We start from the raw sequence: 20,273 nt of genomic DNA, 5'->3' as shown, positions 1-20,273 counted from the left end.
AGCAGTGGCCCTGGCTGGTCCAGTACTGTGGGGCATCTGTAGGCTTAGATCTTTCAAACTCGACTTTTATCATGGGTTCTTAAATGCTCTAACCTCCCTTTTAGGCCTCCACACACCAGCAGTAGTGGAAAAGAAAAGTTAGGTGAAGTGGACCTGTTTAGAAAACAGTTCTTTGGAGCAAATCCCATCTGTGTTGTCAGAAAATCTGTAGTTCAGTTCACAGGAAACCATCAGTGGCTCAATCCACTCGTAAACACTTCACGAATATACCAGCAGTCCAGTTCAGTAATGTTGGGATAGCAAATGGGAATCAACAGTGGTGGCACCGCCCAGCAGAAACAGCCAGGCCTCTGCTGAATCAGCAGGAGTCAGCAGAAGGAACAGGACCAGCAGGAGTGTCAGGAGAAGTTCTCTGTCCTGCCTCCCTCAACCAAGTGAAGATCAGCAAGAAAAAGCTAGCTAAGCAAGTCTCCCCAACCCCTGGTCACTGTCCTTTGAGTCCTATTTATACTCCCTCCAAACATCATATCTACTCCCACGGCAGAACTCCATGTGAGTCCATATCAGCTGACATCAAGAATTTGCCAGAACACCACCCGAAATTTTTTGGTGCATTTCTTTCTATGAAATCATAACAAACGATATGACCACTAAGGAATGGCAGGGTGTACCAATACCATCCAGTGTTGTCCACTGTCTTTTTTTTTTTAAAGATTTATTTATTTATTTTATGAATATGAGTACACTGTAGCTGTACAGATGGTTGTGAGCCTTCATGTGGTTGTTGGGAATTGAATTTTAGGACCTCTGCTTGTTCCAGTCAACCCCGCTGGCTCTGGTCTGCTCCACTTGCTCACTCAGTCCCTGTTCGCTTGGGCCCAAAGATTTATTTATTATTATAAATAAGTACACTGTAGCTGTCTTCAGACACACCAGAAGAGAACATCAGGTCTCATTAAGGGTGGTTGTGAGCCACCATGTGGTTGCTGAGATTTGAACTCAGGGCCTTCAGAAGAGCATCCACTGAGCCATCTCGCCAGCGCTGTTGGATCCTTCTTAAAATCATGTGTCTCTCACATGTTTGCTTTAGCAAAACCATCCTTTCATTTGTGTCTGCTTCAGGAAACATCCCACTACCTCTGGTGGGCTACAAGGGAGGTTAAAGTATTTAAAAGCCATCCTTAAAAATAAGTTTTGGGGGCTGGAGAGATGGCTCAGTGGTTAAGAGCACCAACTGCTCTTCCGAAGGTCCTGAGTTCAAATCCCAGCAACCACATGGTGGCTCACAACCATCCGTAATGAGATCTGACACCCTCTTCTGGTGCATCTGAAGACAGCTACAGTGTACTTATGTATAATAAATAAATCTTTTTTTTTTTTAAATAAGTTTTGGGCCGGGCAATGGTGGTGCACGCCTTTAATCCCAGCACTTGGGAGGCAGAGGCAGGCAGATTTCTGAGTTCGAGGCCAGCCTGGTCTACAGAGTGAGTTCTAGGATAGCCAGGGCTACACAGAGAAACCGTGTCTCAAAAAAAAAAAAAAAGTTTTGAAAAAAGTAAAGTTAAAATTTCCACTTCAGGGACCTCTCAGAACTCATAGGGCTGAATGGCCAGACCCAGTCGTGAGAAGGGCTATCAGGATCTGGGAGCACGACACGGGGCAGGGACTGTGAGGCATTCAACCCTGATGCTAACCCTAACCGGCTACCTCAACCTCAACCCACACTAACTCCAGTCCGGCCTGAACCGTGCAGAGGAGTAGATTCTGGTTTCCAGCCACTCCTGGCCACCAACTCTGAGCCTCCCCTCTATGCCCCACTGTAGGCGTACACTTTTTGCAAACTATTTTGAATAAGGGTTCAACCTCTCTAGCCCACCACCCAGCAGAGGTAGTGGAAGAGAGAAGTTATTAGGATGGAGGAGGTGGACCTGTTCAGGAATCCGTTCTTTGGGGGTGAGCTTGATGTTCTTGGGAAGCAGTTCGGTCCTGCAGCCAACACCAAATGGAATTCAGCAGCTGCAGACCCGTCCTTTAGGCAGGCAGACGCCAGGCAGCTGTAGTTCAATCCTGAAGAAACTGCCAGGCTCACCGACCGGCCTGAGGCGAGGCTGCTAAAGCGGCAAGCTGCCTCAGGAATCTCACAGGCAGTTCCTGGGCAGGTTTCTCTCATTGCAGTGTTATCACAAGTTGAGCTCAACAACGCTATGTAAGGTGAACCAACACATGGGTGTCTTTAGCGAAGATTAGCGAGGCGGAGCAAACCAAGCCACACCACAGCTCAGTGCTCCTTTCCCACTGTCTGGGGGATCATATTTATACTCCATCACAGGTCTTTCCACGTGTTTGCTATATCAAACATCCTTTCTCCTGTGTCTGCTTCAGAAAAAGTCTTTCGTGTGTTTGCTTTAGCGAGACATCCTTTCACCTGCATGCCCCAGCAAAGTACTATTGGATATAACTGACTTTCCAAAGAACTGGAAGTCCCCACGTCACCCTACCCACCAGCATTTGGCCTTTCCCTTGGCTTTTTACCTACCTATCCAAGGCCACACATAAGGACTCCACACCCTACCCTCAGAGATTGCCTTTCTCTAGCCCTCCCCAGCCACCAAGGGCCACCTATAGGCTCAGTACCCTCCCTTCCACATCTCCATGCTTTGTCCCACCCATATGAGCTTAGCCCTTCCTGCTCTAAGCTAAGTCCACAGTTCTCTGGAGTCCTGTGTTAACTCCCATAGATGAACTCCAATCTCCATTATGCAGCGGTCTGTGTCTGTAGCCCACCAAGCTATGGAAGCCAGGTACCTGAATGTTCAGTCCTTAGCATTCTCAGGGCTGTAGGGGGCTTTGGAGCTGAGGGAAGTGTGGTTCTCATTTCCCTGTCAATCACAAATCTCGCTTACGGGGCTTTGGCCAGTGCCAGAATGAAGCCCCTAGAGGCTCATGGTCTCCCTATGCAGGGATATGTGTTGTCATCATAGGATTTGTCTCTGTTGGCACCATTGGCTGGGACCATGTTGCTAGGACGGGATCCTGTTGCTAGGGGCAGGGATGATGCTGTTAGGCTAGGATCCTGTTGCTAGGGGCTGTGACTGAGTTGCTAGGCTAGAATTCTGTTGCTAAGGTCTGGGACCATGTTACCAAGATTTGGGATCCTGTTGCTTGGGGCAGGGACCGTGTTGCCAAGGGTGGAGACCTGCTGCTCAACCTAAGGTCTTGTTGCTAGGGGCTGGCTGCATGTTGCTAGGTTTGGGGTTCTGTTGCTAGGAGATGGGTTCAATTTCCTTGTGTCTGGATTCTATTACCAAAGTTATGGTCCTGTTACTAGGGGCTGAGATTATGATGACAAGGTTGCTAAGCAGCGGGTCTTGTTGCCAGGATGGAGTCAAGTGCCTCACTTTCTTGCTTGGGATGAAGATGCTGGGGAAATCTGATGTTTCACTTATTGAATTTTTATAACCTAGGCTGGCCAGGAACTCACTTTGTAGCCCAGACTGTTCTCAAACTCAATTCTTCTTCTGCCTTCACCTCCTGATTCCTCTGGTGCATGTGAGGACCACTGCATGCAAAGGCAATGTTTTGTTTAAGGCTTGCCGGGTGTGTCTGGAAACAGACATAATGGTACTGGACACCAGGGTCCTGTTTGATACGATAATTTGTGCCAGAGCCCTGAGGTCCTGGAGAATGGGAGTAGTTTACTAGGGTAAAAAACCATCAGTAACTCAGTATGAATTTTCTGAGCGATACTCTATATGTGTTGTTGTAAGTACTACAGAGACTCCTGGCCCAAGGAACTTAGGTTCTGTGCATTAAGTGGCAGAGAGGGCTCTGGGGGTTAACTGAGGGCATCATGTGTCGTAGTGAAATACTCTACTATCCTCCCACACCCCACCCCTCACTGGGGGATTCTAACAAGGGACTCCACTCCTGACCATGTCCCGTGCCTGTCACTGGGGGATTCTAGGGGGGGCTCCACCCCCCTCCCCCAGCAATGCGCCCAGCTCCTCATTGGAGGATTCTAGGCATGAGCTCTATCCCAGAGTCACACCCTTCCTCTTGGAGTTTCCATTCTAGGGAAAGGAGTCTGAGCCCAGAGGAGTCCATTTTCTATTACTGTAACACCTGGGAAGTGGCGTCTTTTGATTCACAGCTTTGGGAGTTCAGACCATGATCAATGAGTTTGAGGGGAAGCAGGATGTGTGTAGGGGAGCATCCTGCTCACCTCTCAGCCAAGAAACAAAAGAGAGTGAGAGCTGGGAATACTGGTGCGCACTGTTATCCCAGCGCTCAGTCGTCATCCAGGTGCTCAGCCATCATCCCAGCGCTCAGCTGTATCCCTGTGTTCAGTCATCATCCCTGAGCTCAGTGGGTTGAGGCAGGAGAATTGAAGTTGAGCCTAACCTGGGCTTAATCATAAGATACTGTCAGCAGGGTATGGAGGCACATGACTTTGATCTCGGCACTTGGGAGGCAGAGGAAGGAGAATGAGTTCGAGGCCACCTTGGTCTACAAAATGAGTTCTAGGACAAAGAATCCCTGTTGCAAACTGCCTTCTCCCGAAAACCAACCAACCACCCAACCAATCCAAACAAACAACACAAAACAAAGCAAAAACATAAGACCTTATCTTTATTTATTTTTATTATATGTAAGTACACTGCAACTGTCTTCAGACACTCCAGAAGAGGGCGCTAGATCTCGTTACGAGATGGTTATGAGCCACCATGTGGTTGCTGGGATTTGAACCTTGGACCTTCGGAAGAGCAGTCGGGTGCTCTTACCCACTGAGCCATCTCACCAGCCCAGACCTTATCTTAAAAACAAAACAAGACCACAACAGACAGAGAGCAAGGAGGAGTCCCACAGTTATTTTAGGGCACAATATCAGTGACCTTTGGACCTCTGCCCAAGCCCAGTTCTTAAAATGTCCACCACCTCCCCTTGCTGGAGCTCAAGGGTCTTTTGGGGGCGCTCCAGGTTTAAGCCACAGCTTGATTCCAGCCTGGAGCACAGGAGCTTGGGTGAATCAGCATGCGGTGTGAACTGTAAGGTAGTCTGGGGTCAGGAAAGTTCTTCATATGGGAAGAGCCAAGCAGAGGCTTGTGGGAGGGGAGAAGAGGCACACCAGGAAGAAGGCAAGGCTAGGACCAAAGCTATGCTGGCTAGATTTCTGGTGTGTTCTCGAAGAGCAGGAAAATGGAGGGGCTGCCAGAGAGGGAAGGAAAGGTTTTTATGGACCCAGTTGAGTCTACTGGAACCCCCTCTTCAGAGGTCACAGGTTCTTAGCATGTGGGCCTTTCATTTCTTGAAAGGTTCATGTCCTGTTTTGTCGAAACAGGGTGTTCTGAACCTGAGGCCGGATCCCTCAGCAAAGCATGAGAACCAGTTCTGACCTGTGTGAATGGCAGCTCTTTCTGGGATGGAGGAGACAGGCTCCCAGCTGGGGCAGGACAGGTCTCTTTTGTTAGAGTTACCATGGCATAAAGCCAGAGGGCAACTAACTGCCGGGCTGCGTGAGTCCGTGCCAGTGGGACTGATTTTGGGACAGGGGATAAGATGAACAGTATTAGGAAGGTGAGGGACAGCTCAAGGTGTCCGGGAGGGCAGGCTGTGAGCTGTTGTTGTCCTCACAGGGCAGGGGCACAGAAACAACAGAACTGAACATACTCAGCCAGGTGAGTCTGTGTCAGCTGACGTCACTCTGCCAGAGTCTGTGGAAGTGGCCAGAAGCCACCACCATACCCACCAGGAGATTTTTGGTGCTTCCATCTGTGGAGTCACAGCAATGAAGTTTAGCAATGCATGTAAGGGGAACTAATACACGCGTGTCGTCAGCAAAGAATCCCTCATCACGCGTCCTTTCCGGTGCTTGCTTTAGCAGAACATCCTCTCACCTGTGTCTGCTTCAGGAAAACACTCCTCCACGTGTCTGCCCCAGTGAAACACCATCCAGCACAGCCAACTTTCCAAAGAAACCGGAAGTTTCCACTTCAGTTCTGCTAAACCAACTCACCTCCTTGAATTATATTTGCATAATCTTTTTTTTTACACAGGTTGCAGGATTAGCTGGGTGGGGTCTTGTCCTGAAGGCACCACTCCCTTTATTCCGTGTAGCACCAGGCTTTTCTTTAAACCTTCCATCTCTGAGCACAAGGCTTGGTTTCAACCTCACACTCCTGGATGCTCTTTTTCTCCTCAAACTGTACACTTTGTATTTATTTTTTTGTCTTGATTGCTCTTTTTCACTGTTTTGATCTGCATAAGAGTGGTTACTAAAACCCACATATCCCAGTCAATACCAGGCTGTCTTGAAACCTCCTCTGCCAGCAACACTGAAGAGTCCAAAACTCTTCAATTTAGCTTCAGGTAGGTTTTCTTCTTTTTTCTTTTCTTTTTCTTTTTCTTTTTCTTTTTCTTTTTCTTTTTCTTTTTCTTTTTCTTTTTCTTTTTCTTTTTCTTTTTCTTTTCTTTCTTTCTTTTTTATTTTTATTTATTTATTTATTTATTTATTTATTTTGGTTTTTCGAGACACGGTTACTCTGTGTAGCCCTGGCTGTCCTGGAATTCACTTTGTAGACCAGGCTGGCTTCGAATTCAGAAATCTGCCTGCCTCTGCCTCCTGAGTGCTGGGATTAAAGGCGTGCGCCACCACGCCCGGCTTCAGGTAGGTTTTCTTTGCTAAATATCAAAACAATGGCCTCTGACTTAGCCACTGGTATTGTTGCCCTCTGACACCTCTGAGCTGGGCCTCACCTTGGTCATGGTGCTCTTAGGACTCCTGTCGTCCAGGCTCCTACTCACAGCATTCAACTGGACACTATTCAGTGTCCCAAAGTTCATGCTCTACCAACAAACAACATGGTCAGGCTTGTCATAGCAATACCCCACTTCTGGTACCAGCTTCTGTCTTGGCTTACTGTTCTGTTGCTGGGAAGAGACAGCATGATCAAAGCTACTTATAAAAGAAAGCATTTACTGGGGGCTTTGCTCACAGAGTCATGAGCCCATGACCACCATGGCAGGGAGCTTGGCAGCAGGGAGGTAGGCATGGTGCTGGAGGAGGAGCTGAGAGCCTATATCTGATCCACAAGTTGGAGACAGAGAGAGACTGGGTCTGGTGTGGCCTAAAAACCTCCAAGTCAACCACCAGTGACACACCTTCTCCAACAAGGCCACACCTCTTAATCATTCCGAAACAGTTCCATCAAGTAGGGACAAAGCATTTGAATATATGAATATATGGGGGGGATGCATTCTCATTCAGACCAACACACCTCCCTAAGCTGCTTTTAGTCGCAGTGTTTATCACAGCAGTAGAAACCCTAATTAGGACACATTACCTTCTGGTGGGTTGCACATGAGCACTCAAACAGGAGTTATCTGGATTTGAGAATGGAACAAACACACACACACTCTCTCTCTCGCGCGCGCACACACAGATGTTAATTTTAAAATGCCTTGGTTAGCCGGGCAGTGGTAGTGCACACCTTTAATGCCAGCACTTGGGAGGCAGAGCCAGGTGGATTTCTGAGTTCGAGCCCAGCGTGGTCTACAGAGTGAGTTCCAGTACAGCCAGGGCTACACAGAGAAACCCTGTCTCGAAAAACCAACCAACCAACCAAACAAACAAACAAAAAATGTCTTGGCTACCTCAAAGGTTGGGCACTCTGAAACCTTCCCCTGCTACCCCAGGCCCAATTGAGGAAGTGGACAGTGTCCACCCACCCAAATTCTCACATGACTGGCTGGCTTTATCTCCTGCAGCTCCTACATCCATCCATCTCGAACTGCTTCATGATTCCTTTTTCCTCCCCTTCTGAGTCCTAGCCCGAGCAACTCTAAGGGTCCCGCCCATCTCCTTTGCCCAGTCATTAGCTGATTTATTTATTTATTTATTTTTGGTTTTTTCGAGACAGGGTTTCCCTGTATAGCCCTGGCTGTCCTGGCATTCACTTTGTAGACCAGGCTGGCCTCGAACTCAGAAATCCACCTGCCTCTGCCTCCCGAGTGCTGGGATTAAAGGCGTGCGCCACCACGCCCGGCTGTATTTATTTATTTTTTAAAGATTTATTTATTTATTATATGTAAGTACACTGTAGCTGTCTTCAGATGCACCAGAAGAGGGCATCAGATCTCATTATGGATGGCTGTGAGCCACCATGTGGTTGCTGGGATTTGAACTTCAGACCTTTGGAAGAGCAATCGGGTGCTCTTTACCTACTGAGCCATCTCACCAGCCTCATTAGCTGATTTATTAATCAATCAAAAAACAATTGGGGACAAGGACCTTTAGCATTTGGACACATAGATTCCTGTCTTAGTCATGGTTTCTATTCCTGCACAGACATCATGACCGAGAACCAAGTTGGGGAAGAAAGGGTTTATTCAGCTTACACTTCCAAACCGCTGTTCATCACTAAAGGAAGTCAGGACTGGAACTCAAGCAGGTCAGGAAGCAGGAGCTGATGCAGAGGCCATGGAGGGATGTTTCTTACTGGCTTGCTTCCCCTGGCTTGCTCAGCTTGCTTTCTTATAGAACCCAAGACTACCAGCCCAGGAATGGCACCACCCACAATGGGTCTTCCCCCCATTGATCACTAATTGAGAAAATGCCCCGCAGCTGGATCTCATGGAGGCATTTCCTCAACTGAAGCTCCTTTCTCTGTGATAACTCCAGCTTGTGTCAAGTTGACACCCAAAACCAGCCAGTACAATTCCTGATTGAATCAATCTCCAACAATATACCACTCCCCATCAGGCTGCACAGAGCCTGATGCTCCAAGGGTTCCTGCTTCCTTGAAGTCTTTGACCTGAGACCCTCACCACTGTCTTGAAGGATGATGAATCAGACAGATTCTGGTTCTGAGAGGACAGTGCCTCAGGCTGAGGGATGAGAGGCATGTGATGAGACATGGACGGTCTATAGAGTCTTAAGTGGGAGCCAGTTACTCCCACCTGACACAGGGAGACAGAGGAAACCACTTTGTTTGAAGCCATCAAATGACTTGTTGCAGCTGCTATGGCAGAAACATAGCTCAAGGAAAGGCCTCTGAGGGGTGACATGTATAAGGGACTCAACAAGATGAGTAAAGCCTATAAGAGCCAGAGAGAAAGGGAAGAAATGACGATGTCACCAAGCATAGGATGAGAGTCCATCAACAGTGCTCTGAGTGGCCAGAATATACCCATGACCTCCCACCTCTTCATACCATCTTCCCCATCCCTCACCATCCTCCACTTCCCACCATCCCCCACCATCCCCCATTATCCCCACCATCTTCCACCATCCCCCATCATCCCCCATTATCCCCCACCATCCTCCACCATCCCCCACCAACCTCCCCATCCCCCACCATCTTCCGATTATTCATCCCTTATCTGATTTTATATGTCTTCACCTCATGTTATCATCTTTCCTTCCTAGCATCTCTTCACAGACCTGCACAGCCTTGCTTGTGCCTGTTCTTGTTTCGTCCACCAGAGGGTAGTAGTGAGAGCTGTGCCGTGGGCTTTGGAATCCACCAGCCATCAAGGCTTTCACAGGCTGTCTGGTGGCCTGGGCCCAGGAAATGGACTTGGATGGGTTTGAGAGAATGTCTCAGGCCTAGTCCCTCTCTGCCTGACTCTGGGTCTATGGCTGATGTCAGGGGTTGTATCTTCCTGCCTTTTTTTTTGTTTTTAACTGGTTTTGGCCTATGTAGGGCTTTGGTTGTAGAAAGGTGGAATGGACGGTGGGGTATGGTGGGGTATGGTGGAGGATGGTGGGGATGGTGGGGTATGTGGTAGGGTATGGTGGAGGATGGTGGGGTATGGTGGGGTATGGTGGAGGATGGTGGGGATGGTGGGGTATGGTGGGGTATGGTGGGGAATGGTGGGGTATGGTGGGGTATGGTGGAGGATGGTGGGGTATGGTGGGGTATGGTGGAGGATGGTGGGGTATGGTGGGGGGGTGGGAGATGGTGGGGGATGGTGGAGGATGGTGGGGTATGTGGTAGGGTATGGTGGAGGATGGTGGGGTATGGTGGAGGATGGTGGGGATGGTGGGGTATGGTGGGGTATGGTGGGGTATGGTGGGGAATGGTGGGGTATGGTGGGGTATGGTGGAGGATGGTGGGGATGGTGGGGATGGTGGGGTATGGTGGGGTATGGTGGGGTATGGTGGGGTATGTGGTAGGGTATGGTGGGGTATGGTGGGGTATGGTGGAGGATGGTGGGGATGGTGGGGTATGTGGTAGGGTATGGTGGAGGATGGTGGGGTATGGTGGAGGATGGTGGGGATGGTGGGGATGGTGGGGTATGGTGGGGTATGGTGGAGGATGGTGGGGATGGTGGGGTATGTGGTAGGGTATGGTGGAGGATGGTGGGGTATGGTGGAGGATGGTGGGGTATGGTGGAGGATGGTGGGGTATGGTGGAGGATGGTGGGGTATGGTGGAGGGTGGTGGGGTATGGTGGAGGATGGTGGGGGATGGTGGGGGATGGTGGGGGATGGTGGGGGATGGTGGGGGATGTCCAGGCTGTGCTCTATCCTAAGTTACTCCATATTGTATAAGACAGTAAAATTTCCCTGACACAGTGTTGGAGGTTGGTCTTGTGCACTGTATTTTCAGATGCTGAATACAGCCCCCATCCCCTGACAGAATTTCTCAGTGTAACCAACCCTCCTGACTTCCTGGGCTCAATGTGTAGACCAGGCTGGCCTTGAACTCAGAGTGCTGGGATTAGAGAAGTGCGCCACCATGTCCAGCTCAGATGCTGATTTCTGTGCCCAGAGATCTGGTGACAGTCAGGACATCAGCATTGCCATGATTACTGAAGCATCTCTATTGTGTATAGAATGCTTTCCAATTATCTCTGATTGGTTAATCGAGAGCTGATCAGCCTATGATTGGGCAGAGAGGATAGGAAAGCTGAACTCTGATCCCAGCTAGGGGTCCCAGGTAGAGAGAAAGAGAGAGAAGAGGTGGTCAGGAAGAGGGCCCAGGAGTAGTGACGAGCAGGTTGTCAAAGGATTCTACATGAGGTCACAATGAGAGGTCACCCATAAGGACCCATAGATAGAGTGAGCCAGGGCAAGGCCAGACGGCAAGCAACGGGGCATTGATCTGGTCATTAGCTGCCTTAGAATAGCTCAAAACGTGCTCAGTTTAGACTTGCAGCTTATCAATAGAAATACAGGTCTTGGACTGGAGAGATATGGCTTAGAGCATTGGCTGCTCTTCCAAAGGTCTTGAGTTCAATTCCCAGCAACCACATGGTGGCTCATAACTATCTATAATAAGATCTGGTATCCTCTTCTGGCTGTGCAGGCAGGCATACATGCTGGCAGAACGTTGGATAAATGAATCTAAAAAACAACAACAACCAAAACACCAAACCAAACCAAACCAAACCAAACCAAAATCCAGGTCTCTGTGTCGATTATTTTGGAGCTAGAATGGGAACAGATAAGGCTACCTGCGTGGATTACAGACATCAGGACTGTGCGTCGCTCTAGGTGACTCTGCCTTCATCTAGCCTTTGACTTTATTCTGAGGGAGAAGAATTACCACAACCCCTGGGTGGACCCAGAAGCCGCACCGTCTATGTGAGTGATACATAGTTGGTGTGACATACTTCTGGTACTTCAAAGGGAGCCACTCTATGTTTATTGAGGTGAATCGAGGCTGTGGGGGCATCCATGGACATATATATCAAAGTCACACCAGGTAAAACAGGACCAAGAATTTACCAGACACATGTGACCAAGGACCCCATAAGAGTCTCATAAGCTGATGGACACTGTGGGGTCATGGCCCAACGCCTACTCATCACCTGGTGTGTGTGTCAAGGACCAACAAGCGGAGGACTCCCTAACTGTCTCTGGCCCATGGGCTCAGTTCCGTTCCCCTCTCGGACACTGCCTATTAGATTGGTTGTCAATCCATTTGTTTGTCCATCTGGTCCAGGATTTGAATCTCCATTTCCCTATTGCAGACCCAGCTTGGTCTGTAGCTTGCGTTTTTCTCAAGCCGATTTTTAATAAAACCTTTACATGCTTTAACCTCTGGTCTAGCTCATCACCCGCCAGAGATGATGTCTCTATGGAGTCGGGACAAACAGAGCTCAGCTAGGCAATGTAAGGCGACGACCTGCGCGTTGTTAGCAAAGAATCCCTCATCACGCGTCCTTTCAGGTGCTTGCTTTAGCAGAACATCCTCTCTCCTGTGTCTGCTTCAGGAAAACACTCCTCCACGTGTCTGCCCCAGTGAAACACCATCCAGCACAGCCGACTTTCCAAAGAAACCAGAAGTTTCCACTTCATTGGTCTTTCACCTTGTGGCAGAGGCAGCAACTTCACCTTCCAACCCTGACCCCATCAGCCCCAAACTGGCTCTTTCTGGTTCATTATCTTCCCAATGCAGACTGTTTCTCAGCTCCCCAAGCCTCTTGAACGGTGTGACAGCCTCTTTAACGTGCATCTGTTCTGTAGATCCTCTATAGTGCACACAGTCATATGGTGCATTCTCGGTGTGCTGTGTGATGTGAAAGACAATGCCAGGCTTCTGAGGCTGGCGGATTATGCCACAAGTTGCTGTCACTGAAATATTGGACTTTGTGAATTCATTGCTATTTGGTAACTTCTGACATTGTTAGAAAGACACCAGTATATTTGCCTAGGTTTCTGTCATAGTACAGGACACAGGTCCTTACTCCTTGCTGCCCAGTCTGATGGGGTCTAGAGCAGAGTACTGCATGATGGGAGCTGTTGGGCTGAGGGCCCAGGTAACTGAGGAGTGAGCTGTGAGCCACTCCAGCTGGTGACTAAGCTGGTGACTAAGGAATCCTTAACAGTGGGAGGACCTGGAGTTGAAGGGTCGGATGTTGTGTGTGTGTGTGTGTGGCAGGACCAGCCATCTAATCCCATGTGACCAGGGTGGAGCTGAATAGGGTAAGTCAAGAGGACAAGGACATGCATGTTGGGCTTGTGGGACCCTCTGAGACTCCTGGATCCCAGCTTTAGGGGCCCACAGGAGTCAGGGGCTAGAATCCAAAATGGCTGATGTGAAATTTGTTGGAGTGCTCAGGGCTCAGGCCTTTTGGTACGTTTCCGAGGGACTCTGAGAATCTTAATCATGTGAGCATCGGTTGTCTGTGACCAAAGAAGGAGTGACCTCTTAGTCACCTCCTGAATGCAGTCGTAGCACAGGGAAGGCAGAGGCAGGAGGACCAGGAGTCCAACATCAACCTGGGCTACATTGTGAGTCCTTGTTCAAACAAAACAGAGCACGACACCGCCACCCCCCCCCCCCCTGACATGGTCATCTTTTTCAGGCTGGTTCATACCAGAACAATCTATTAAATTTATTGTTTAGCTTCTTTCCCCACCCCAAAAACACCCACCCTTTACCAGTCGGTTCCTGTTCTATTCATGGCACTGATATATCAGGTGCTCAGTACATGTTTGCTGATGAAGGAAAGCTGGTGCCAATGAGCACCCGATTGAGTTGGGAACATGCCGTCCACAACCTTGGGCTCTGTGGAAATGAGGCTTTGCTCCCCTCATCCATGTTCCTTCAGGTGTCCTGTTTGCAGTCCTGGATCCCTAGGGCCTGCTCTGGCCCCGTGGCCCAGCTCAGCCGACTCCCTGGGGACCTGTTCGGCTGATACTGGAGTCTTTCCTGGACCATCCAGCCACCTGGCTGACACTTGATCTCAGCTCCACTTCCAGGCCAGCGTCCGGCTGACCAGCTTGGATCTGGCCAGGCCCTGAAATCCTTGCTTAGGGGACAAGGGGCCGTCTGTGTGGTGGGGAGGGTGTGGTGAGGCCAGGCTTCTGCCAACACCAGCTGAGCTGTGAGGATTGGGGACAGTGCCTGGCTTGTGGCACCAGAGTATCAGGACGCAGGAACCCACACGAGGTCCTGTTCACCATGGGGACCCTCAGCTGCGACCCAGCGACTAGGCTGACCACAGTACCCCTGGCCCGGCGGGTGGCTGATGGACACATTCCGGAGACCGGGCTGAGGAAATCCTGTGGAATGGCCACCTTGGAGAATGGTTTGTGCTGGCCTTGGGGAGGGCTCCTCCTGTCTCCCTACTGGGGCTCCTGGGATATTTAGTAGAGGCATTATATGCAGGCAGGCCCATATGTCCCCGGTGGGATCTGCTGGCCCTGTAGGGGGACAGGATGAACACAGTGTAGCAGAACCTGAGGGAGGGAGTTAGAGGGACAGTGCATGTGGGAGACTGCAGAGCTATGGAGTGTGTGAAGGGGCTGAGGCTGGGTGTTGGGGGGTGGCATTTGTACAGGCTGCAGGCTGCAGCCTCAGTTTCCCATCCTACAATGGACAGTGGGGACAGATCTATACCAGGTTCCATCTCCCCACCTCTGAGGTGGTGTTTCTCTGTGACTGGCCTCAGTTTTCCCTCTAGAACAATCTCTCTGTCCTGGGCTCACTTCCCCTGTTCACCCATACAGCCCGTGATCTCTCTACTCTGGCTTCAGGTTCCCTCTCTTGATGGTGTCTATGACTCCGGCCTCAGTTTCTCTAGCTGCAGTGGTCTCTATACTCTGGCCCTGGTTTCCTCTCTTGTGATGGTCTCTCTGCTCTGGCTTGTTTTCCACTCATGGTAGCTTCTCTGTTCCTAGTCTCAGTTTTCCCACCAGTGATGGTTCTTGCTCCCAGCCTCTTTCTATTCTGTGTTAGTCTATCTTCCTGGGTCTCTGTTTTCCAAGTCTCCACAGACGCAATGATTCATGATTAGCTCACAATGCGGGTGTCACCGAGTCCTTCTGGACATTTTCTCTACTCAGACATAGAGGTGGTTAGGGTCCAGGGTGGGACTCTACCTAGCCCCTCTGGGTTTCAAGCACTACCCCTGATCTGGTCTTTGGGTCTCAGGCTCCGGACCTGGCTTGTATGTTCTTCCGTCCACCGTTGGCTATGTCAATCACGATTGTACCAAGGCAGCCAGTCCTGCCTACTCACTCGCTCGGAGGCCCAGTGAAGGTAAGACCAGCTAAAGGGTACAGAGTACCTCCCCAAGCCTCCAGAGTCTCTCTTAAGTAAGCCTCAGATTGAGGTGAGCAAGACAGGCAGGCGGGGCCACATCTGGCAAGTCGTTGCCTTCTCATGCAGTTCAGGCTGACTTTGAACTCCTGATCTTCCTGCCGACACCCACCCACATACACACACCCAGTTCTGGGACCACAACATCTGGTCAGATACCAGATGTGTCAACCAGTATTGGGTGGCTAGGGTGCAGGATGGGTAGAGCACTTGCCTACAATGTGTAAAGCTTTGGGCTTGATTTAGAGGAAGAAAGCCATAGTCCTGCTTGGTGTCCAGAACGTATCAGGTAAAATGTACGAGCACATTTGTTATCCTGAGCATGGGGCGGTCTTTAGTGGCAGGCAGAGATGTTGGTGAGCAGGCAGAGATGTTGGTGAGCAGGACTGTAGAATGTCCTCTGACATTCTACAGTGTGTGACATCTAAGTCCCACAGCTAGCCTTGAGTTCTCAGTGATGCTGGCTAAACAGACCAGCCAACATCTCAGTGCTTGGTCCTAAAGCTGCTCTGAGGCCCCATTGGGCTGGACGGAGGTTGTCTGGGCTAGGGGCAGCTGTAAACACTTAGAGGCCATGAAACAGAAGCCTGGGGGAATCTACTGAGACTCTAACCAAGCTGGGTCAGGTAAGGGCCCAGAGTGGGCAGTGGGAACTGGGCTCAGTAAGGTGAGAACCTGGTGGGATAGAGCTGAATAGACGTTGGTTCAGCTCTTAAGAGTTCTTACTGCTCTTGTGTAGTGGGGCTCACAACCCCCATGGAAATCTGAAGCTGTCTTCTGGCTTCTGTGGGTCCTGTACCCACAGTACATACATAAAACCTCCCTTAGAGACACATATAATTAAAAAAAAAAGTATTTGCTGGGCACCTTTAAGTACCAGCAATCGGGAGAGAGAGGCAGGTAGATCTCTGAGTTCAAGGCCAGCCTGGTCTACATAGTGAACCAGCCAGAGACACATAATAGAGAGACCCTGCCCATCCCCCTAAACAAAACAAAACAAAACAAAAAATATATTTTAAAAATGTTTGGTAAAGAAGGTCCTAGGAGAAGGATACACCAGGTGCAGCCTGCAGGTTGGGGTGGGACACATCTTGACGGGCAAGCTGGGTTTTCTTACCACAGGGCTGTGTGGGAAAATGGGTAGTTAGTCCATGCAAGCTGAGGTGCTGAGGGACAGGAGTCTTCTTGTGTGTGACCCAGCGCATACTGGTGACTGTGACCCAACACCCCTCCTATCCCGACAGTCATTTAGATTAGCTCTGAGCTAGAGAAGGGCTGGAAACAAATTCTTGTCAGTCAAATGGAGGCATGGGGTGTTTCTGAGGGCCATTGCTTAACATTAGTGACTACCATAGAGGTGGTGGGGAGGCTACTGTGGGTTCAAACCCTGCTTGTGTGTCTTTTCACAGAAGCCCACACCTAGGTGGTACCTATGCACATCCTTAGACTCACTGAGGCTTTGAGAGAGACTCAGCATGGGCCCACCAACACTCTCCATGCCTACTGAACTCATGTTTGCCCTCAACATGCCAGTGTGCCTAAAATTCAACAACTAGTGATTAGACCAGACATGGTGGGCTTGAAGCATAGTCAGGGCGAGAGCCAAAGTAATTTGTGAGGGCATGGGCTCCATGTCCACACAAACATGGTGACCAGCTGTGGCATCAGTGACCTCTTCCTTCCCTGTTGATGTGAAAATATGGGTCAGGCAGGCTGATTTGCCTCACGGGTGATTGAAGGTGATACCCTGTGAACCCAGGTCCTGCTGGGATTGGCATGCCCCACCACAGTCCCCCTGCTTGATCAGCACTTCTGAGGCTGTGGCCCCAGGCTGAGATGCTTCAGGCTCTCGGGAGGCTCTGGGTCTTTTGGGTTGGATCCGGGGCGGCCTTACATCAGGGTACCTTTGGGACTCTGGTTCCTTTTCCCAGCACCTCTCCAGGATTCCAGCCCAGGACCTGTCTACTTCTTGGATCCAAAAGTTACTCGCTTTGGCCGTAGCTGTCCCCCTGCCTACTCCATGCAGGGCCGGGGCAAGGTTAGAGGTGAGTATGTGATGTGTGTGTTGAGAAACAGCCTCTTAGGAGCTTGGGGAACACTCCTCTCCTGCACCACTGAGCTCTGAAAACGGATGTGTTTGCAGTGATAAAAACCCTTGGATTTTTCAGATGAATAGTCATAACTCCAGTCCTCAGGCCTTGCGCTGAGGTGACAATGTGGTAACACCCCCCCACCTCCCCCAGCTGAAGGGCAGGGAGGCCTAGTTCCCGCCCCTTTTGCTAACAACCCTGCTGGGTGGTTCTGGGGGGGATTGTTCAGATACTCAATTTTATTCTTTGCCACGTTATTAATCCTCTTATCCACCCATTCATTAATCCATCTACGCACTCACCAATTCATATACTCATCCATCCATCAATCCACTCACCATCTATCTATGCAGTCATTCATCTACCCACCCATTCATCCATCTACCCACCCATCCAGCCATCCACCTATCCACCCATCCATCCATTCACCCACCCATCCACCCATCCATCCACCCATCCACCCACCCATCCACCTATCCATCCATCCATCCATCCATCCATCCATCCATCCATCCATCCACCCACTCACCCACCCACCCACCCATCTACCCACCCATCCACCCATCCATCCACCCACCCATCCATCTATCCACCCATCCACCCACCCACCCACCCACCCATCCATCCACCAACCTACCAACTCATATTCTCATGCATCCACTCATTCATAAGTCCATCCACCTGTCCACACATTCATCTTTCCATAAGTCTATCTTCCCATTCACTCAGCCATCCATTCATTCTACGTCCATCTACCTATCCTCCTCTCTCTCCTTCCCTCCCTCCCCTCTATGCATCCCATCGCCTTCCTACTCACCCTCTTACTCATCCCTGTGCTCCATGGCTCTGCTCAGCTCCCTCACTGCCCTGCCCCAGCTCTTTTTTTTGGGGGGGGGGCGGTTTTCGAGACAAGGTTTCTGTGTATAGCCCTGGCTGTCCTGGAGCTCACTTTGTAGACCAGGCTGGCCTCGAAGTCTGAAATCCGCCTGCCTCTGCCTCCCAAGTGCTGGGATTAAAGGCGTGCGCCACCACGCCCAGCTCCGCCCCAGCTCTTTAAACACTCCAATGCAGATTCAAATGCAGGGAAGAAGCAGTTTAGTCATCTATGCCTTCCTGAATTTCCTGGTGGACTCAGGCTCACCTAGGGGGTCCATCTCAGGGTGCCAGGTTTTCAGAGAGGATAATTCAGGTGGTTGTGGGGTGCTAGAGTTTTTGTGGGAAGCAGGAGGGGGCTGGCTGGGCTATGGTGTGGTTGGAGAAAGGGTGGAAGTTGGAGAATGAACATGGGAGTATCAGGGAAAGAATGCATGTGTGAAGAATGCGGCTGCCCCGAGAGTCTGGCTCTGCATGGTCTCTGGTGCAGGTCTTTGGTCAGGTGAGGCCTCCATCTTGTGCCTATGTTCATTCACTCTCCAGGTCTGGAGGTGACACCAGGACCTGGGGCCTACAGCCCAGAAAAGGCACCCCCAGTACGCCAGCGGAATGCCCCAGCTTTCACTCTGGGCTTCCGCATCCGACAGAAGCCCCCAGACACCTCTGTTCCTGCCCCCAATGCCTACACCATGCCACCCCTCTGGGGATCGCAGATCTTTATCAAACCCAGCAGTCCCAGCTACACAGTTGTGGGCCGCACACCCCCTGCACGTCCTCCTCAGGATCCTTCAGAGATTCCAGGCCCTGGGCAGTATGAGAGTCCGGACCCCAACACCTACCGGCAGCGTAGGCCGGCCTTCAGCATACTGGGGAGACCTCGGACACCACGGCCCCTGGAGGACACACCTGGTCCTGGTACCCACAACCCAGAACAGGTCACTGTTAACCGGGCCCGGGCCCCGGCATATACCATGGGCATTCGTCACTCAAAGCGGGCATCCACCATGGGAGGGGACACCAAATGCTGACAGCTGCAGGGCACAGGCAGCTGGGGCCTCTCCTGGGCCCTGTTTCCTCAGAGTGAAACAGAGGAGGTGTCTCCCTCCCCGTCTGCAGTCCGAGGTCCTTTGAGGCCACCTGATCTTTCTGTCCCTGGGGCCTGTGACCCAAGGCTCCATACAGGGTGAGGGTGAGCCTCCTTCCCAGGTCAGACCAGGCCAGGGAGAAGTGTCCCTTTCCCTGGCTGGACATGGAGCCGTGTGTCCTAGAATTCAGTGTCCAGGCCGCTTGGGTTTCTGCAGATGAGGCCGGAGAACTCTCCTGGAGGTGGCCCTGCAGCCTCTGCCCTTCTCACCCCACCCTTTAGAGTTGCTTGCCAATAAATCATTCCTCCATCAACAGCGATTAGCATTGTGCACATTGGTTTATTTAGCACTTTTAACCACGCCGCAAAGAAAGCACTAAACAACTCTGCAAACCTCATTCGCTTCAGATGGGGCAAATGGGGGCCCCTGGCAGCAGGAGGCCAGAGACAGCCTGGGGTTGGATCATGGGACCAGTTAGGTTCTTGGGAAGGGGTACTGTGAAGCTGGGCTTTGAGGGATGTGTAGGAGTTTATTAGAATATTATTTACGTCATTTGTGCCGCAGATTAAAGAGTGGAGCCAGCCCTATTACCTCCCTATTCAGTCGAGGAGCACACATGATGTTTGTGCACTCAGACCGGGTCCACACTTAATCAGCTAGATCCTACAGCCGTTTCTCAGACTTCAGCCCAGTGGCGCTCCTCCTCCAGCAGACAACACCAAAGGCGACCTGGCTGGGCTCCTTAGAGTGCCTGTGTGGTGAAATGGCTGAGAGCCAGGCGCGCGCGCCTCCGCCCCCTCCACAGGCAATGATCTAGTTTCTCTCCGCATCGATCTTGCTGGCCTTGCCCCTCCTCCGCACCCTGCCCCGCCCAGTACTCTTCTCTTTGTTTCCCGGCAGTACTGTCCTGGAAAGGGCGGGGGACAGAGGCAGGGTGATGATGACAACCCCTTCCCTCACAGAAGGAATCCCCTTGGGGTCTGAATCGGCGTCTCCGAGGTCTCTTGAGCCTGGGCTGGGGCTGTTGGCAGGCCTGAGAGTTCTGATCCTCGGGTTCCAATATGAACCCAAAGAACCGATGGATGTTCTTTGCTTACAGCCTAGGAAACAGGCCAGGAGCCAGCAGAAGCGACCCATGGTCACCTTTAGACCTCTCCAGACGCAGCGCCACCC

General features: G+C 50.9%; 1 protein-coding gene across 1 annotated transcript; it reads left to right on the top strand.

The window, feature by feature from the left end:
• The first annotated feature begins 13,912 nt into the window (after positions 1-13,912).
• On the top strand, positions 13,913-19,043 carry Cimap1d (CIMAP1 family member D). The gene is made up of 4 exons (XM_021175244.2): positions 13,913-14,039; positions 14,885-14,992; positions 16,984-17,097; positions 18,559-19,043. Exons 1-4 carry the CDS (start codon positions 13,913-13,915, stop codon positions 19,041-19,043), a joined length of 834 nt encoding a protein of 277 aa, XP_021030903.1.
• Positions 19,044-20,273: the final 1,230 nt, after the last annotated feature.

The sequence above is a fragment of the Mus caroli genome, unplaced genomic scaffold (assembly GCF_978045245.1).
Source record: "Mus caroli unplaced genomic scaffold, Mus_caroli_1 scaffold_9, whole genome shotgun sequence".
NCBI classification, from domain to species: Eukaryota; Metazoa; Chordata; class Mammalia; order Rodentia; family Muridae; genus Mus; species Mus caroli.
The sequence above is the reverse complement of the archived record's forward strand: the minus strand, read 5'-3'. Positions and strand labels throughout refer to the sequence as shown.

What these genes read in the sequence shown, in the direction of transcription:
- Cimap1d (XM_021175244.2), top strand. Translation starts at nt 13,913, where the DNA reads ATGGGGACCCTCAGCTGCGACCCAGCGACTAGGCTGACCACAGTACCC. An exon ending in AATGGCCACCTTGGAGAATG is followed by an intron (nt 14,040 to 14,884) that starts GTTTGTGCTGGC and finishes TTTGGGTCTCAG; the next exon opens with GCTCCGGACCTGGCTTGTAT. An exon ending in GGGCCGGGGCAAGGTTAGAG is followed by an intron (nt 17,098 to 18,558) that starts GTGAGTATGTGA and finishes TTCACTCTCCAG; the next exon opens with GTCTGGAGGTGACACCAGGA.